Source organism: Corythoichthys intestinalis, chromosome 14 (genome assembly GCF_030265065.1).
Source record: "Corythoichthys intestinalis isolate RoL2023-P3 chromosome 14, ASM3026506v1, whole genome shotgun sequence".
NCBI lineage: Eukaryota > Metazoa > Chordata > Actinopteri > Syngnathiformes > Syngnathidae > Corythoichthys > Corythoichthys intestinalis.
Window position 1 is genome coordinate 26,556,887 of NC_080408.1, and position 19,323 is coordinate 26,576,209.

At 37.5% G+C, this 19,323-nt stretch overlaps 2 protein-coding genes across 9 annotated transcripts in view; one reads left to right on the forward strand and one right to left on the reverse strand.

Moving 5' to 3' along the window:
• Positions 1–1,950, forward strand: part of col15a1b (collagen, type XV, alpha 1b) — a 99,027-nt gene extending 97,077 nt beyond the window's left edge. For 3 of the 8 annotated variants that reach the window (XM_057856830.1, XM_057856831.1, XM_057856829.1), the window contains one exon: positions 907–1,947. In XM_057856830.1, the coding sequence (XP_057712813.1) occupies positions 907–1,129 (223 nt within the window). In that variant the 3' untranslated portion in view covers positions 1,130–1,947. Of the gene's footprint in view, positions 1–906 lie in introns of all 8 variants that reach the window. The other 5 variants (XM_057856828.1, XM_057856827.1, XM_057856825.1 and 2 more) reach the window with 4 other exon arrangements.
• A 2,091-nt stretch (positions 1,951–4,041) lies between these two features.
• On the reverse strand, positions 4,042–18,233 carry dusp12 (dual specificity phosphatase 12). Its single transcript, XM_057856536.1, has 8 exons — positions 18,107–18,233; positions 15,044–15,319; positions 8,201–8,314; positions 7,968–8,086; positions 7,799–7,886; positions 5,093–5,184; positions 4,887–4,966; positions 4,042–4,818 (listed from the first exon to the last, which is right to left on the reverse strand). Exons 2-8 carry the CDS (start codon positions 15,304–15,306, stop codon positions 4,642–4,644), a joined length of 933 nt encoding a protein of 310 aa, XP_057712519.1. The 5' UTR covers positions 15,307–15,319; positions 18,107–18,233; the 3' UTR covers positions 4,042–4,641.
• Positions 18,234–19,323: the final 1,090 nt, after the last annotated feature.

A 19,323-nucleotide genomic window follows, 5' to 3' on the forward strand; every position in this document is an offset into this window, starting at 1 on the left:
CTACTGCAGTGAAATTAAACTAGCTTCAAGATGCTTCAGTTTCTCGCTACGTATCTTCCCTGTAATCTTGTCGTACATGTCAGCGTGTCTTGTTTGGTAATATCGCCTCACATTGAAATCTGTCTTTTTGCAAATGAGGCAGACAGTTGTTGCCTATTTTAGTGAAGAGTCCAATTTCCACCTATCCTTGATGCGTCGGCCGTCGCAGTCAACTTTTTTTGTTGTTGATTGTCGCCATTTTAGAAAATTGGGAGGAAAGGGTCACACGGGGTAATGTTGCTTAGAGTGCTGCTGCATTTTACTGGGTAAATGAGGAGCAGCATTTAGTGTGTAAGATACTTCATATGCTGGTAGCAGTACTGCTGACCAATTTATTAAGTCTGTGTGTGGGCCAGACGTTATTGATTTTATGACAGAGGCTGGGGGCCAGATGAAATTTGACCACGGGCTGCATTTGGCCCCCGGGCCGGACTTTGGACATGTCTGTTTTAATCTGTTTGAGCGTGGCATGTGCGTTAATTGCGTCAAATATTTCAACGTGATTAATTTAAAAAATTAATTACCGCCTGTTAACGCGATAATTTTGACAGCCCTACTTTAATCCCCCAAAAAAATTCTAAGAAAAATAGCGTCCAAATGCATTTTTATCTCTCAAATTTACACAATCTTATTATTATTATTATTCATTATAAGGATCCTCACTGACAACACTGCTTAATTGATGGCAGTAAATGCAAAACTGAGCGTTTTTTTTTTTTGTTTTGTTTTTTTCTCGGTGCCAACTGGGGTGGCAACTTAGCCTCTCTCCCATGCCACCCTATGGATCCGCTCCTACCAATAAAGGGTTTCAGGCCTCATGATGCTTAAAAGGCAGGTTTGCAATGTATTTTTCTCTTTCTATTCCAGGCCAGAGAAGTTGATCTGGCATGGTTCAAGTGCTGTGGGAATCCGCGCGACCATGAACTACTGCGAAGCATGGAGGACTGCTGACATGGCGGTGACGGGTCAGGCCGCTCTGCTTCAAACAGGACGCCTTTTAGGACAACACACACGTTCGTGCTCCAACCACTACATTGTACTATGTATAGAAAACACATACGTTGGGAACATCCATCAACGGAGGTCTTGAAGATGGCACATTAGCAGAATGCTTCAAATGTGCAAAATAGAACCTTTCAAATAGGAACAGGAACAACCTGCCAGTACTCTTACACAGTGTGATTAGAATTTAAGAGCTTTCACTGGCTTGCAAACAGAACTTTTCATTTTTATTCCTGTTATATGGTAGTAGTGTGTATGACAATTTGACTATTAAAAAAAAGTTTAAGCTAGACTTTGTGAGAAAATGTCCAACCATTTACATATAACTGTGATTAAAGTGTAAATTTATACAATATCGAGAAGTATCCCGTCGATGACAATCACTAGTTAAAGGTATTGTTTTTTTTTGTTTTTTTTTTTTTAAACCTGAGTAGTTTTCCTGTAAATCCAATTTGCATGATGATATTCGGTGCATCAACAGTTTAACCTCAACGTGTACCTTTTGTGTTAGTGTAAAATGTAATTGGTATTTCCATTAATTTATATCATAGCAACATATTCTTTGGAAATCTAGTGTACTTATCCTGATGAAAAATGTGTAGGCCTACTGTACATACTGTGTGTTCATGCTCAAGTTTAAATTGTATTTTGTACTACATCGAGGTAGCCATTTTTGTTTGGGCACTCAACATTTTATTATGTCTCAGCATGTATTGATAGGGATGTACTTCGTGTACTGTATTTTTCTGACCTGTGTAGGCTCGCACTAAATATATTTTCTTTCATGTCTAATTTTGGTGTCCAGACAAATCTTGAGCTTCTGAGGTCATGAAAACATTCGTACTGTTGCTTAATAAATATTGTTTTTATAAGTGGTGGCTTTGTTTGTTTTGTCATACATGTGGTAGTCAGGCTGTACAGATAGTAGTCATAGGGTCATACCATATATATTATTAAAAAATTGAAAACATTTTATCACAGCAAGATTGTCTTTCTGGAAAGTAATGTATTGTGTTTAGAAGAGCTGCACAATAGCACACAGGGGGGTACTGTAGCTGAGTATGTTTTGGATCAAACCACCAAAATATTTTAATAGTGTAATATATAGTTGTACAGAAAATGGATGGATGAACAATACCCAAATGCAACAAAAAAAAAATCTACAAATCTTCCAAGAATTGAACATTGAATGGTTGATATAACCACATTTATTGCATTATTTGAGCAAGTAACATGGTGACCATTTTTCTATTTTTTCAACAATAGTTTTCTTCTAAATGTACCGTGTATCCTAACCATTTTGTTTCAAAGTAAGCCCAGCAGAATACAGTGGGGCAAATAAGTATTTAGTCAACCACTAATTGTGGAAGTTATCCCACTTGAAAACATTAGAGAGGCCTGTAATTGTCAACATGGGTAAACCTCAACCATGAGAGACAGAATGTGGGGTAAAAAAAAAAAAAAACAGAAAATCACATTGTTTGATTTTTAAATAATTTATTTGCAAATCATGGTGGAAAATAAGTATTTGGTCAATACCAAAAGTTCATCTCAATACTTTGTTATGTCCCCTTTGTTGGCAATAACGGAGGCCAAACATTTTCTGTAACTCTTCACAAGCTTTTCACACACTGTTGCTGGTATTTTGGCCCATTCCTCCATGCAGATCTCCTCTAGAGCAGTGATCTTTTGGGGCTGTTGTTCGGCAACACGGACTTTGAACTCCCTCCACAGATTTTCTATGGGGTTGATATCTGGAGACTGGCTAGGCCACTCCAGGACCTTGAAATGCTTCTTACGAAGCCACTCCTTTGTTGCCCTGGCTGTGTGTTTGGGATCATTGTCATGCTGAAAGACCCAGCCACATCTCATTTTCAATGCTCTTGCTGATGGAAGGAGGTTTTCACTCAAAATCTCTCGATACATGGCCCCATTCATTCTTTCCTTTACACAGATCAGTCGTCCAAGTCCCTTTGCAGAAAAACAGCCCCAAAGCATGATGTTTCCACTCCCTTGCTTTACAGTGGGTATGGTGTTCTTCGGCTGCAATCCAGTATTCTTTCTCCTCCAAACACGAGAACCTGTGTTTCTACCAAAAAGTTCTATTTCGGTTTCATCTGACCATAACACATTCTCACAGTCCTCTTCTGGATCATCCAAATGCTCTCTAGCGAACCACAGATGGGCCTGGACGTGTACTTTCTTCAGCAGGGGGACACGTCTGGTAGTGCAGGATTTGAGTCCCTGGCGACGCATTGTGTTACTGATAGTAGCATTTGTTACTGTGGTCCCAGCTGTCTGTAGGTCATTCACTAGTTACCCCTTGTGGTTCTGGGATTTTTGCTCACCGTTCTTGTTATCATTTTGACGCCACGGGGTGAGATCTTGCATGGAGCCCCACATCGAGGGAGATTATCAGTGGTCTTGTATGTCTTCCATTTTCTAATAATTGCTCCCACAGTTGATTTCTTTACACCAAGCGTTTTACCTATTGTAGATTCAGTCTTCCCAACCTGGTGCATGTCTACAATTTTGTCTCTGGTGTCCTTCGACAGCTCTTTGGTCTTGGCCATAGTCGAGTTTGGAGTGTGACTGACTGAGGTTGTGAAAAGGTGTCTTTTATACTGATAATGAGTTAAAACAGGTGCCATTAATACAGGTAATGAGTGGAGCTTCGTTAGACCTCATTAGAAGAAGTTAGACCTCTTTGACAGCCACAAATCTTGGTTGTTTGTAGGTGACCAAATACTTATTTTCCACTGTAATTTGGAAATGAATTCTTTAAAAATCAAACTGTGATTTTCTGTTTTTTTCCCCCCACATTCTGTCTCTCATGGTTGAGGTTTACCCATGTTGACAATTACAGGCCTCTCTAATGTTTTCAAGTAGAAGAACTTGCACAATTGGTGGTTGACTAAATACTTATTTGCCCCACTGTATATACGGTATTGGCCCAAATATAAGAAGGCCCTAATTATAAGACCCCCCCCCCCCCTTTTTCAAGACTCAAGTTTAAAAACAGACTTTTTGAACACCAAATTAATTTTCATACAGAAAATAATTAAGTACATCTGAAACAAATGATAATATATTTGAGAGAAAAAGCATGTTATTTTGCCTCATTAAAATCTTAATATCTGAACATTTAAATATGTAAACTAAAGTGCAATCACATTCGTAAATGAATGGCTTCTGGTTTTTGAAATGTAAATAAACCAATCTATTGTGATAAAACAACAAAATTGCAAAAACTGCATTAACCATCAAAGTGAGGTCTAACTAACTGTAGTCTTGAAACAAATCTGAATAAGGAAAAACAGAATGCAAACTGGTTAAACTTGAGAGTAGCTGAGATCTGTCATGACAGAACATTACTCCTCAAGATCAGAATTAGCTTCAATGATATCTGGCGCCATCTAGCGTCGTGAATGGGTATAATGTCTAGACTCCGAATAAAAGACGACTCCCACTTTTCAGTCTTATTTCAATCCAAAAAGCAGTCTTATATTCGAGCCAATGCGGTAATGGATAGATGTACGTTGTTTAGGAGACATAAATGTTTTTAAAATCCTTTTTTTTGATTGCTGTATGAATTATTCGTCATCCATTTCCGACTGCGAATTGTGTTGTGCGTTCTCTTTGTATGTTAATGTGCCGGATCTCGTCCACTCGGTTTTGATGAAGCTGAAAGGAAGGCGTGATCCAGCGGCCGCATGAACATTGGTCCCCGCACCAGCTGAATGAGCCCAGCTTGGATCGACACTTTGGACACAGAAGCTGCAAACAAAAACAATGTCGTGGACAGTCAAGTACTGGTACTAGTACATTACTAGGGTATACCGTACCTGTCCGTCCATCACACCAAGTAAAGCTTGTTCCATCCACTGCACTGGCTCAATGAAATATGATGTGCATCGGACTCCTTCTGCATAAAGAAAACATTTTTTATTCTCATGTTGATATGCGTTGCTTTAGGTGTTAAAGAGCTGACACACCAATGAAGTGATGATCGATCAATCACAAAGATGCTATGGTCACCATATCTTCTTACCAGTCAGGTTAGTGGACTTCTTGTGACCAAAGGCTGACGCTCCTTCTCCCACTGGGTGACTGAGGAGACTGGAGCTGCGAAATAGGGTTCTTCTGCAATGGAGAAGAGACAACGGAGATTTGAATAAACAACAACATTCAGAAAAACAATTTACACTTCAGGTGAAGTGTCCACTTCCAATTTTTTTCTTTTTCGATGTGAATTTCAAGCGGCACGTATAACATATGGGTGTGTTCACAATAACATAAACTGCATGAAGTGGCCAAAACGATAGTAAAATTACTATCAGCATTCAGCAATTTCCATTCATAGTCACTACCGTCATGTATTATGGACACAAAGAATATTTTATATTAGTGCTGCAACAATTAATCGATTAACTAAAGTAATTTGATTAGAAAAAAAGCTTCAACTTAAATTTTGCTGCTTCGAGTATTTGTTTAGAGTGGCGCTATAATGTTTTGATTTGAAATGTTCTGCATTTAGTTTTATTGATTTGGGTGGATACGCTGCCCTCTAGTGGCAGCAGTGAAAATGACATAACTCATTTAACATGGCTGAATCCAGCTGCTCGCTGTTAAGACCAACATAAGCTAATATGTTTTTAATGCATTCGTAATTTAGTTTATAGGCATATTTAGCTGTTTTTTGTGGGAAGATATGTTTGACTGATTTGTTAAGAGTACTGTAAAAAAAAAAAAAAAAAAAAAAAAAGTTAGCATTTTCTAGCATTCAAGCTAGCAGACTTTTGCTATGCAAGTTAGCCAATTGTTCTTTTGTTGTACTTAGATCCTCATTTATTTATTTATTTATTTTTAATACCATTTGAAGCTAAGCTCAGGTAATATAATTTATTTTTAAATCAAAGTGCAATTCTGCATAGTTTGAAGAAACACTCGGGAATTTTATTTTGAATTCGCATTTAATGCTCTTTTGAAAGTGCAATCTTAGCAAGCCTTTGTTTTACATCTACAAAAATCTATTCTGCAACGCATTAAATGTTCCTAAGCCAATTACTCGTTTATTCGAACTAACTAGTTGATAGATTAATCGACTACTGAAATAATTGATAGCTGCACCCCTACTTTATATTGAGGGGAAAAAAATTAAAAATTAAAAAAGTCATTACAGTATTATTTTGAGGCCACAGCAAGGCATGTTGGGATATACGAATACTGCACCATGACACCCCCTCCCAAGCTGTAACTGAAGTGATCCGTTCAAAACAATTGGAATAGCGGCAAACCACACAGACAATAGATAACCCAATTAGTTCCACTATTAATATTAATAAATTAATAAGAATATAATGCCATCTTAGTATAGGCCAATGCTTTTCAATTATTTTCTGTTATGCCCCCCCAAGGAAGACGTAAATGTTCCGCGCCCCCCGCAAACTCTCTGCAGCCACTGTAAATAAAATCATTTGTCTATAAAATTACTATTATAAGTACACCTCTGCCCATCATTGTGTCCTTTTTGTTCTATTAAAGAAAAAAAGTAACACAGATCAATTTATAATAAAAACAAAACAATGTTAATAAAGTTATACTTTAACAGAAAAGACAACGCGCATCAATTTGCCTGAAATTTTAAAAAAAGTCACATCCAAACTGTAAAAATACACTCAAGGTACATTTTTGACCATTTGATACTGAAAAATAAAACGTAATAAATTCAGTAAATAATAACAAATTCAAATTGATTAGAAACATTAACTCATGAAGACAATATGCCAAAAAAATTGACCGAAAAACAAAACTGAGTAGAAGAAAAAAAAAAAGTGTCTTTGGAGATGTTTTTTTTTTTCGCTGCTCACAGTATCACCTCCTTTGCAACGGTGTAGGGTTATTTTGCACTGAGCATGCTAACAGTGCTCACTGGTTTACTGATATAACACTGACAAAGCGGGACTATTGTCGGCAATATTCGGCACGTTTTCGCTGAAAAACAATCAAGCGGCTTATCAATGGGATTGGGGTCTAATGTATTTAAGTGGCGTCTTAATTGATTTGGCTTCCGGCTGTCCGCTATAATAATTTTTTGACACAGTAAACAGCGGTCTTTCCTCATCTCCCACTGTATTAAAAGTCAAAGCCAAAAGGCAAACGGCCTGAAAAAAAGCGCATTCTCGGCGGCCGAGGGAGAACCGTAGGTAAGGGCGGTCGTCGTGACGATCCCAAGCCGAAAATGGCACTTCTCGGGTGGACAAATGAAAACCGGAGAAGACGGTGGGTCGCTGCGTGAGTCCGGTCGGAAAACGGCTTTCGAAAACGGCGCACAGCTCTTCACATCTCTTTTCTGTGTGCTCTTGCTTAGTTCAAAAATACTATTCTTGTACAGCAAAAAAAAAAAAGCATGTTCTCTGAGGTCACATGCGCCACCCCTGGCATCGCTCTGCGCCCCCCCTGGGAGGGGCGCGCCCCACTATTTGAGAAGTACTGGTACAGGCTGAAAAGTTTAAACAAATCACAAGTACGAGAAGATGTCATTTTGCCGCTTGTGTTTGTATTGGATACTTCTATGTTGCAGCATGACTTGATGTATTTCAAAACAAGTGAGGGCGAAAACTGGCATCACCTTTGTATAATTTTCCATCAAATAATTGATACTATATTACGTATATTGTGGAATATCGCTATAGTGAAATGGCCCATATCGTGACATTTTTTTTTTCTACATCGCTAAGAACTACATAATATCTACCTGCACTTCCTGCAACGATAGGAGGCTTCAGATGAGTTTGACTGAACGGGGTCAACTGCAAATACCTCTCTGGGAACCTGCTGCAACTCTGCTCACACACAAAAGTGCATCACGTATGAATGAAAGAGTTAAGAAATATCTAAATATGAAATATTCTCAGAGAATTTACCAGGATATTTCTCAGTGATTTTGGTCAGTCTGTATTGTTTATACAGCGGATGGCTGGTGTCCACTTCGCATTGTAAGGCCTCATACAGACACAGCTGTTCCTCAAAACCACTGTTGACCCTGAAAGTCACAGTCATCTCACCAATCACATTTTGGCGCGCAACAGTAGCAATGGCAACGGGATATCATTTAAAACTGTGCAAACCTGGAAACTGGGAGTGGTGAGACACTTACTGAACATCCTGCTTGACACTCTTCAGTCTCTGGTAAGCCTCAGCAAAGCACAGCTTGTATCTCTTCATGAGGTAAGCAGTCACAATGGTGGCGCTGCGACTGCGGCCAGCTTGACTGAAGTACACACACATTTATCTCTCAAGTGTTTGCGGGTGTGTGAATTCTTAATCTCTTTTATTCTCTGGTATAATTGATGAAACCAGTCTTTTCTTTATCATCACTTGCCACGTTTACATGGAGCCAAATATTCCAATTACAATCGGAATATTTGTTCAAACCGAATACATGTGTTCCATATAAACACCTCATTCGGAATGAACAGGCCCAAACCGAATGGAATTTCATTCCGATTCACAGGGGTGGAATATTCCTTTTCCCAAACCGATTAGAAGTAAAATTATATCATGTAAACAGGGAAGCGGAATGGTGTCTGGTTGCGTTCTTTCTGCGCATGCTCCGTACTGACGTGGTGACGTCACTTGGTGACGTAAGTAACGTCACTTGCAACATGGCTTCCAAGCACACGCACAGCGCACCCACACAACTTTTTAAATGAACGGCGTATCATTCTGAAGTTTTGTTTCCACTCGAAAAGTTAAAACAGCAGCTGATCTGACGATCGATCTCCATGTTTTGCAACGTGACGCTTTGTTTTGATTAATCTGCGCATGTCAGACGGCAGTTGTCAAACGTCCTTTCGGAATAAAGGCAGTCACATGTAAACGCTGGATCGGAATAGATGAAGTGACATGTAAACAGCTGATGTGAAATTTCCATTCGGAATGATTTGAATCGGTATGAATAAAAGTCGGCATGTAAACGTGGCTACTGTTTCCAATTAGTAAAATGGCACAATTTAAGAAAAAATAAAGAAGCCTTCCACTAGGTAATGAATAATATATGCTGTAGATGTCGTGTACCTATAAATTCAGTATTTTTTTTCTCTTTTGAATATAAATTATTTCCAGCAAGAAAAAAAAAAGCATTTTTGATTATGGAATTTTTCGAAATCACTGTGTTTAGCCTAATAGAGGACAAGCTATATGTAAAGAAGCTTGATGTAAAACCCGTCATTATCGGTTTCGGTAAAGTCTTGGGATCTGCCATGGTGTGCATCTTACTTGATTGTCCTACATGATGTCATCATGTCACCTAACAAGGAACAGTATATTTTGGCTTTACAACTTAATCAGAGTCTGAAACATTCAGAATTCAAACATTCTTGAATTCTTCTCAAGAAGAGTTGAAGCCCTGTCTGTCTTACGTCTATAACTCCATGGCATGGTGCATTTTGTTCTGCAAAGAATAATAAACCATTTTAGTGATCAACTCCAGTGATCAACTCCAAAGTACAAATCATATAAAAAGCTAAAAAATTAATTCCACTTAATAATCCTCTTTTGGGATAAGCACAATTTACCACAGGACCTGTGGCGCAAACCATTTTAGGAAAAATGCTTTAGAGTTGTAATGTAAAGTGTAGCTTAGTAAAGTACTAAAACATATGTCAACCGTTTAAAAATTTGCCATTAGCAGTGATGCACGATAATACATTTTTCAACCGATATCGATAACTGATAATTTCCTGCCACTTCCACCTGATAACCGATAATGTCACGCCGATAATTCTATTCAAATATGTAAAATTTTTAAGTATACAAAGATCAAATGTTACTGTGCAAAAATGTAATTTAGTGCTATTTTTTTCCACAACAAATTTGAACAAGTAGTAAATTCCAACAACTAAACAATGGCAATGACGTTGTGTAATGGTAAACTTTTGGCAACAATTACTTAGAGAGTAAACACCCAAGTTGCACAAAAATGCCTTTAAAAGTAAGCCATTCTTAACATATATCACATTACTACACTGCAAAAACACCTCCTTAAAAGTAGCAGAATTGGACAAAACTGTTGATTGCGCATATTTGGAGGCTAAATCAAGTATATAATTATCGGATTGCATTATCGGTTGAATTTCGCGTTATCTGGATTATCTGTGTGACGTCATAATTGCCATTATCGGCCGATAATTATCGGTGACCGATATTATCGTGCATCTCTAGCCATTAGATATTCAAATATTGCGATCAAAAAACTTTGATCTTACAAATGTCAATTTGGAAGGCAAACAAAGCATTTTGGGGACTTCAATGTGCTTAACTCTTAAACCATGAGTCTCCCTTCTTTGCAAGATGACTGAAATGACTTTCCCTCTCAGAAATGTGGTCACACTACCAACTTCTTCTATCGCCATGTGAGCAGGGGTGAAAGTGGGCCAGAATGGTCAGGAACGCAGTTCCGGTATGAGATTCAGGACCAGAACGCAGTTCCAGTATAAGATTGAGGGCCGGAATGCTGTTCCGGTACACGGTGCTTTGATTCCGAAAATATGACGCAACTGTCAAAATGCGATGTTTAAAAAAAAAAAAAAAAAAAAAAAGAAAAAGAATGCTAAGCTACCACTCATGCATTTCATCTCCAAGAAGAAAACAATCCAACAATACCAACTTCAGATTTACTGTACAAACACAAGTGTTAACAACAAGCATAATAAATTGCTTGTGTAGCGTAATCCGTTTCCACCAATATTTATTATTCATTTTATTTCACGGACGGCATGGAGGTTTCCCCACCTGCTGCAGTTATCTGAGTCTGACGATGATGAGTCACGTCAATGTGTGAATACACGCAGCAAAGCAAAATGCCTGGACTCTTTTATCCGTTCAATTGGCTGACATACTGACATGTGATCAGCAGTGATAGTTACCTCTGATTAGTTCAAATGTGCATGTTTTCTGGAACAGCAAAAAAGAAAAAAAGAAAAAAAAGGTTGTTGAATTGATGCGACCAAAAAAAGGGCAATGCAACATAAAATGGATCAAATCTTTAAGAGCAATGAAAGCGTTTAGGAGGCTTATTTATCATATTTAGTTATATTTACTCTGATGGGTAGGTTCAGAACGTCTTAGCTGTCAATGTGCACTTTGGACTTATATTTGTTCATTTACAGTATGTTAGGCTACTTATTCATTTCCTTATGATTTAAAAAAAAGTCTATGTTTGAGCGATCTTCAAAATATATTCCGTTTCACTCTGCATAACATGTCTTTGTTATTAAAAAAAAAAAAAAAAAAAAAGCAAATGTTTTAATTAACTTCAATTTTAATATTCAATTTCAATATACATCCTTTGTTCCTAAATAGTTAAAAATTAGATAGGGCATTTAGTATGTGAGGAAATGAGGGAAAATAAAATTTAGGAGCTCGAGGTTGGGGTTATTGCAGTTTTTGTTAACTTTTATTTTGCAAATCATTGAAAAAAATACAACTTTGAATGAAAATCATTTTTTGTGTGTGTTATAGAAATAACTGTGCTAAAACAGTTTTCTTTGCATTTGAATAGTTTACGAGGTTTGGACCCCCCCCCCCCCCCAAAAAAAAAATGAAAGAAAAAAATAAATAAATACATAAAATTTCTGGCTCCGTGGCGACCTTCACGTCGGGGAGTTCCGGCAAGAAATTCTAGCCACTTTCACCCCTGCATGTGAGCAAGTGTTGCCATCAAGTTACATCACTCATGATGAGGTGTCTAAATAGCAAAATACATGATTATTTTACTATAAAAAGCCATGACCAAATGTTGCTTTACTTGCTTTTTACATTGAAACCACTGTTTAGATGGTCGGTGTCATGAAAGCAAAAATTATTATATTAAAGTCACTGTCCTGCTTGATAGGTTTTGTTCCACCAAAAGTTAATTTTCTCCATTCTGTGAAAACGAACCCATGTTCCATCGCTGATTTAAAAAATGCATTAAAAAGTCCAATCAAATGGGTTTTTCCTAGAAAAAGGAGTCAATTCTTTCATTTGGTAGAGTCAATATACATTATTGGCACCCCTGCAGTTCTGTCAGATAATGCTCATTTCTCCCAGAAAATGATTGCAATTACAAATGCTTTGGTAGTAATATCTTCGTTTATTTTGCTTGCGATGAAAAAAAAACAAAAGAGAATCATTATCATTTTACACAAAACTCAAAAATGGGCCGGACAAAAGTATTGGCCCCCTAAGCCTAATACTTGGTAGCATAACCTTTCGACAAAATAACAACGAACAACCGCTTCCGGTATGCATTAATGACATTCTTACAATGCTCTGCTGGAATTTTAGACCATTCTTCTTTGGCCAACTTCTCCAGGTCTCTGAGATTTGAGGGGTGCTCTCCAAACTGCCATTTTCAGATCCCTCCACAGGTGTTTAATGGGATTCGGCTCTGGACTTATTGCTGGCCACATTAGAAGTCTCCAGTGCTTTCTCTCAAACCATTTTCTAGTGCTTTTGAAGTGTGTTTTGGGTCATTGTCCTACTGGAAGACCCATGAACTCTGAGGGAGACCCAGCTTTCTCACACTGGGCCCTACATTATGCTGCAAAATTTGTTGGTGGTCTTCAGAGTTTATAATGCCATGCACACGGTCAAGCTGTTCAGTGCAATAGAAAGCAAAGCAACCCCAAAACATCAGGGAACATCCGCCGTGTTTGACTGTGGGGACAGTGTTCTTTTCTTTGAAGACCTCGTTTTTTCCCCCGTAAACTCTATGTTTATGCCTTTTCCCAAAAATCTCTACTTTTGTCTCATCTGACCAGAGAACATTCTTTCAAAACGTTTTTGGCTTTCTCAGGTAAGTTTTGGCAAACTCCAGCCTGGCTTTTTTATGTCTCTGGGTCAGAAGTGGGGGTTTCCTGGGTATCCTACCATAGAGTCCCATTTCATTCAGACGCCGACGGATAGTAGGGGTTGATACTGTTGTACACTCTGACTGCAGGACAGCTTGAACTTCTTTGGATGTTAGTCGAGGTTCTTTATCCACCATACGGACAATCTTTCGTTGAAATCTCTCGTCAATTTTTATTTTCCATCCACATCTAAGGAGGTTAGCCACAGTGCCATATGCTTTACACTTATTGATGACACTGTGCACGGTAGACACAGGAACATTCAGGTCTTTGGAGATGGACTTGTAGCCTTGAGATTGCCCACAATTTTGCTCCTCAAGTCCTCTGACAGTTATTTTGTCTTCTTTCTTTTCTCCATGCTCAATGTGACACACAAGGACACAGGACAGAGGTTGAATCAACTTTAATTCATTTTAACGCGCTGCAAGTGGGATCTAGTTGTTGCCACCACCTGTTATGTGCCACGGGTAAGAAACACGCGCTGTTAATTACACAACTTAGAGAAGCATCACATGATTTTTCAAAGGGTGCCAATACTTTTGTCCGGCCCATTTTTGGAGTTTTGTGTGAAATGATAATGATTTTTTTTTTTTCTTTCCCATTCACTTTTGTGTTTTTTTTCATTGCAAGCAAAATAAATGAATATATTACTACCTAAGCATTTGTAATTGCAATCATTTCCTGGGAGAAATTGAGCATTATCTGACGGAATTGCAGGGGTGCCAGTACTTTTGGCCAGCAGTGTACATTAGGGCTGCAGCTATCGAATATTTTAGTAATCGAGTAATCGACTGAAAATTCTATCGATTAATCGAGTAATCGGATAAAACAAATATATTTTTAGGTGAAGAGTAATTATAAATATACATGAGAAAACAAGACATTTCATCTAATCTTGAACCATTTTCAGTCAATCAATGTCTTTATTTTCGATGTATATTGTTGAAAACAGCCAACAATTGCATCTCAGATGTAACTAGAATTAAAAAAAGACAAATTCACTGCTTTCAGTCAAAAAAAAACCCTTTAGATCTTATTTAAAAAAAAAATCACTTGAAAGTTAGGATTTTTTTCCACGTGTTTCAATTGAATTTTTATTTGTGTCAAGCCATTTTTAAGTTCTAGTTAAGTTTTAAGTTAGTCTAAACTGTAAGTCCTGATAGGATTTTGAGTTTTTGCAGTGTTCAAAATAAATATACGATACAGGCTGTATTGGAGCACATTAGGGACCAGTGCTACTTGGTGTTTAATCCAGCAATGACTACTAAGCTAAAATTGATAGTTAGCATTATTGAGTTTTTATTTTACACCTTTATCACTCCACAAAGCTATGTTATGTTAAAGCCTGTATGTAAGACACGTTAGCCACGCATCAAAAGTGGTCATAATTAATAGAAACCTAGCCCTCCGCAGGGCTAACGTTATGTGAGCTAGTGACTCGGACAGTAACATTAATCTTATTTATTAGCGCTTAGCGCTCTTTATTAGCGCTTAGCGCTCTACTGCTTTAAGATGGAGGCTGTTTATTAACGCTGCCCAGACGCGGCCGAGTCTGTCATTTTGTATCTAGTTCAACATACATGTGATCTCTATGAGACTCATCAGATGCTACCTGCTACCAACTTAACATCATGCGGGCTAGATTTTAGCAACGTCGGCGTAGTTTGGAGCAGCTGTCGGCTGCGGAAATGTTTTTTATATTTTTTTATTGCTTCTTCCTCTACGCACATGACGTCAGCGCGTTGTCCCGCATTAAAAGTAGTCCGAGCGAAACGTGATACTTAGGGCTGTCAAAATAAACGATTACTCGAGGTGAATAAAATTACTCGGATCAGTTTTTAAACTCGAGTTACTCGAGTTGCTCGAGTATTCGTTTCAGCTCTAGTGTACATACTGTACAACAATAAAGCCAATCATTATGTGGCCCTTGAGAGATCAGTAAAAATCCTTAAAAACAGCTGCTTCTCAAGGAGTTGTCATTTGTTTTTTTAAATGGCTGGTTGAATTAGTTCATTTCAACAGTAATTATATCAATAATTGATTCATCAATAATGTTAAAGGATAATTGAGCAATAATGTTTACCAATATTTATTTTCACCCTTACCAATGAATAAGTGCAGCTCCACCTCCATCCACTGCCTCTTGAATAAACAAGTAGCAGTCATCCATGTGGCTCAGAAGGTCCGATGTCACCTCATCCAGGACGTTAATCCATTTCTTGCAATAGCCTGAATCATCAGGCAATAGAGGCCCTGGGTCTACGGAGTCCACAGACACGATGTGAGTAATGGCTGCTTCTGCCAAACCCCGACTGTCGTTAAGGTCGGCTGCTGTTCCAATGAACACACCAGAATCCACCAGGATCATGACTCATATAGAGCTGGAAAGTGCGATGGAGATAAACAAGTCATTCTGTCGATTATTTGTGACTTTAACTTGAGGTTCGCGTAACATTCAAATGCAACTTTATAGCTGTGAAATGTGTTCTTCAACAAAGATGAATGGCAAAATCCACAATTAGCCCTTTCATGCATGAATTAGGGCTGTCAAATTTATCGCGTTAACGAGCGGTAATTTTTTTAATTAATCACGTTAAAATATTTAACGTATGCGCGGGACGACCCACTCGTGCATTGCCACAAACAAACTACAATGGCAACGTTCTATGTATATTGAGAGCTAAGAGGCAGAGACAAGCAAGAGGAGTGGACTCAGGCATTCATTGGGGCCGCGCTAATTATTGGCATAAGCTTTGGCATCTCTTCCACAACAATTATAACTATTGTGGCGAGCGACGTGGAGTAGAATGACAGGAGATAATCTTTTTCTTAACACCCTGTATTGAACGCAACGCAGAGAAGATATACAATTTGCAGCCACCACTGACAGTCATGGTTGCCCAACTTCCCATCATGCATTTGAGCGGAACAGTTAAGTCGATACAGTACCATTTACTGAAAGCACAACAAAAATAATATACCTATCTCTCAAAAAAAAAATGTTCACAAAAAGAAAAGTGCTCAATGCAAAGAGAACTGGCATTCCCAATCAAAATAGCTACGCAAAATAACACTCAGACTTTGGTCAAACTCTATTCAAACATTTCGTTTAGCTCAAAAAATATATTAGATGGCAATATTTAGTCACAATATACAAACTATCAGAGGTCTCGTACGTTGTGAAGTCAACACTAAATAATTTAAAACTCGCACTTGACATCTTGTGGTGTATTTCAATCACTACCTTCCACAATGGCGAGCTATTAGTTTATTTTTTGATTGAAATTTTTACAAATTTTATTAAAATGAAAACAGAGGGGTTTTAATATAAAATTACTATAACTTGTACTCATAATTATCTTTTAAGAATTACAAGTCTTTCTATCCGTGGATCCCTTTCACAGAAAGAATGTTAATAATGTTAATGCCATCTTGTGGATTTATTGTTATAATAAACAAATACAGTTATACATTATGTTGAATGTATATATCCGTCTTATCTTTCCATTCCAACAATAATTTACAGAAAAATATGGCATATTTTACAGACTGTTTGAATTGCGATTAATTACGATGAATTAAAAAATTTAATCGTTTGACAGCCCTAGCATGAATATGAGGATTTTTTTTTTAACACATACCTAGCATTTATTAAACTCATCAGCTGCCATTGACCGCGTTAGTCATCCACTCAATTTTGACTAGGAGGGGCGAGTGAACATTCATTCATTCACCCCTCCCAGCCCTGTCAGTGGCACGGAAACATGGGAATTATTGGCCAGTCTTCCTGGTTTAAATGAATTGGACGTCAATTGCCATTAATAATATGTGATGACTTAAATAAACCCCCCCCCCCCCCCCCCCCAAAAAAAAAACAAACAAAAACAAAACAAAAAACGGAAGAGTTTTACTTGGAACCGTTTTGTTGTAATTCAATTTGATTTCATTAGTTTGTATTAACATGGTATACATTTGTTTTAACATTGTATACATTTACAGTGCCTTGCAAAAGTATTTGGCCCCCTTGAATCTTGCAACCTTTCGCCACATTTCAGGCTTCAAACATAAAGATATGAAATTTAATTTTTTTGTCAAGAATCAACAACAAGTGGGACACAATCGTGAAGTGGAACAACATTTATTGGATAATTTAAACTTTTTTAACAAATAAAAAACTGAAAAGTGGGGCGTGAAGGTTAAGAAACAAAGAGCCCTATTTTGTACGCTGACTAAATCCAGGCAAATTGGCGTTTTAGACCAGGTTTTGGACTGGTTTGCCCTCAATTTATTCCATTTCTTTCAAATGCTATCCCACTAACTAACAATCTAATGAGAGGAGAAATCTGTTTGTACAGTGGAAGGTTAACTGGCACTTGGTATGAGGAAGTATAACAGCCCTACAGACAGCATGAACTGCTTATAATTGGGGGGGGATCATTTTACGCCATGAAAATAGTATGTCATGCAAGGATGCAACAGTAAAATGAGAAAGTAGACATGAAAACAAAAAAAGGACCAGTGTGAAATGAAATGAGTTTAATTTTATTTACCAATGTGAAAATAAACAGCAAAAGGCAAAATTATTTGTACTAAATTAGAAATTCAGAAGAAATTTGAACAGGAATTCACTTAGATGTTAGCTTGCTAGAGTTTGAATTCGTAAAAAAATGGCTTTAACATGAAATTCCGAAGGGTTCGTTGAATGCACCTGTGAAACTCGTGGGGTTTGGTACCTTTAGCCAGAACCATTGCATTAATGATTATAAAACATACTATATAGATGCAATAATGATTCATTATTTTAAGAAATAATACAGTATAGAAATAATAAAAGCTAATATTTACGTCTTTTTATGAAAAAAAATAGTCACTTGAGCTATAAAAGGTTAAATGTCACCGTAAATCTGTATATTAGCTCATTGATACGACACCCATGGTGAATTTTGTTGTTCAGCTCCTTGTGAGAAAACAAAGAGTTCTGAAAATTGATCATTATTAAAGTTTCGAAAAGGTAAAAAACAATTAAGTTCTGCCGTAGTGCATTTCGGGCCATCAGAAAAGTGCATCCCAGAGACCCAATGAGCTTACAGTATCTTTTTGTGAGAAGTCTATGTAATTTAGTTGGTCTGGTTTACAAATTTTGGTAAAACTGATACATATCAACTTACCTTTTTCCACTGTGATACGTCCGAAAGCGTAACTGAAAGTGACCAATATTATACCATATTAAGGTGAATATAAGATGCACATGTCTGTGAGGTGTGGGGAAAAAAAGATAAACGAGTACGCTGGTGGGGAAGGGTTTATATCTAACACATATCCGGGTAAAACATATACCCGATTTAGAAGTTCCGTTTACGAGACTTCCCGTGTAATTTAATTTCCTTCAGTGCATGTGGCACAGCAATGACAAAAAAAATAAAAACTCTTAACTCTTTGATTTAGGTAAATCAGTGGTTGGGTGACAGAACTGGTTATCATGTAATAGTAAGGTTCCTACAGTCTGTATTCCTGGTTTTTATATCCATATCTTAGTGCAGGTGTCTGCCGGTTCATTTCCATCCCTGTATCATCTCCCTCTTTCATCTTTTTTTTTTTTTTTATTTTATTTTTTAACTTTTCCATTTAGTTGAACATCATAAAGAACATTGTTTTATGTCTTTGGTAGTGAATGAATTAATTTATAATTTTATGATTAATGATAAAAGAAATACAATATTTTGGGTCATGTAGGTCACATTTGTATATGGCTGAAAACACTCCGGTGACTTGAACTTCCGCTCTGAGACCCCCAATTTGACCAAATTATAAAATGGTCCTATATGCATGAGTGACACATCATTGGAAAGCTTAAAATCTCTACTTTCTGGGGGGGATTTGAACAGGAAGGCATTGAAAAAAAAAAAAGTTTTTCAAACAGCAAAACCCTAACTGAAGGCGAGAGCACGTGAGAGCAGAATTAAAGACGCCATGATTTTAACGACATATTATCGTGTACATACCATGTTTCGATCCAAAAACTCCATGTAGCATGTATCATCGAGTGTCAAGACACAGATGTGAATGGCCGCAGCCGGATTTTTGGGGGATTTGATGGGTGAAACATGGTAATATAACAGAGGTCGCGATGAAGAAATCGCAGACATCAAGCAGTGCTCAAGATGTTCTTTTTCATATATTTACCCTTTTAATTCCCCCCCCCCCCCCCAATTTTTCTTTGTTTGGATCGATTATTTAACAGTACGACAGTAACAACAAAAAAATACAATTAAGCGATAGTTATGAGGGAGATATCTGACTTTTTTTTTACAGACGCCACTTTTTTCATTGTGACGTAATTTGTTTAAAAGTTTAAAATATGCGAGTGAATAATTTTTTAAAGTCG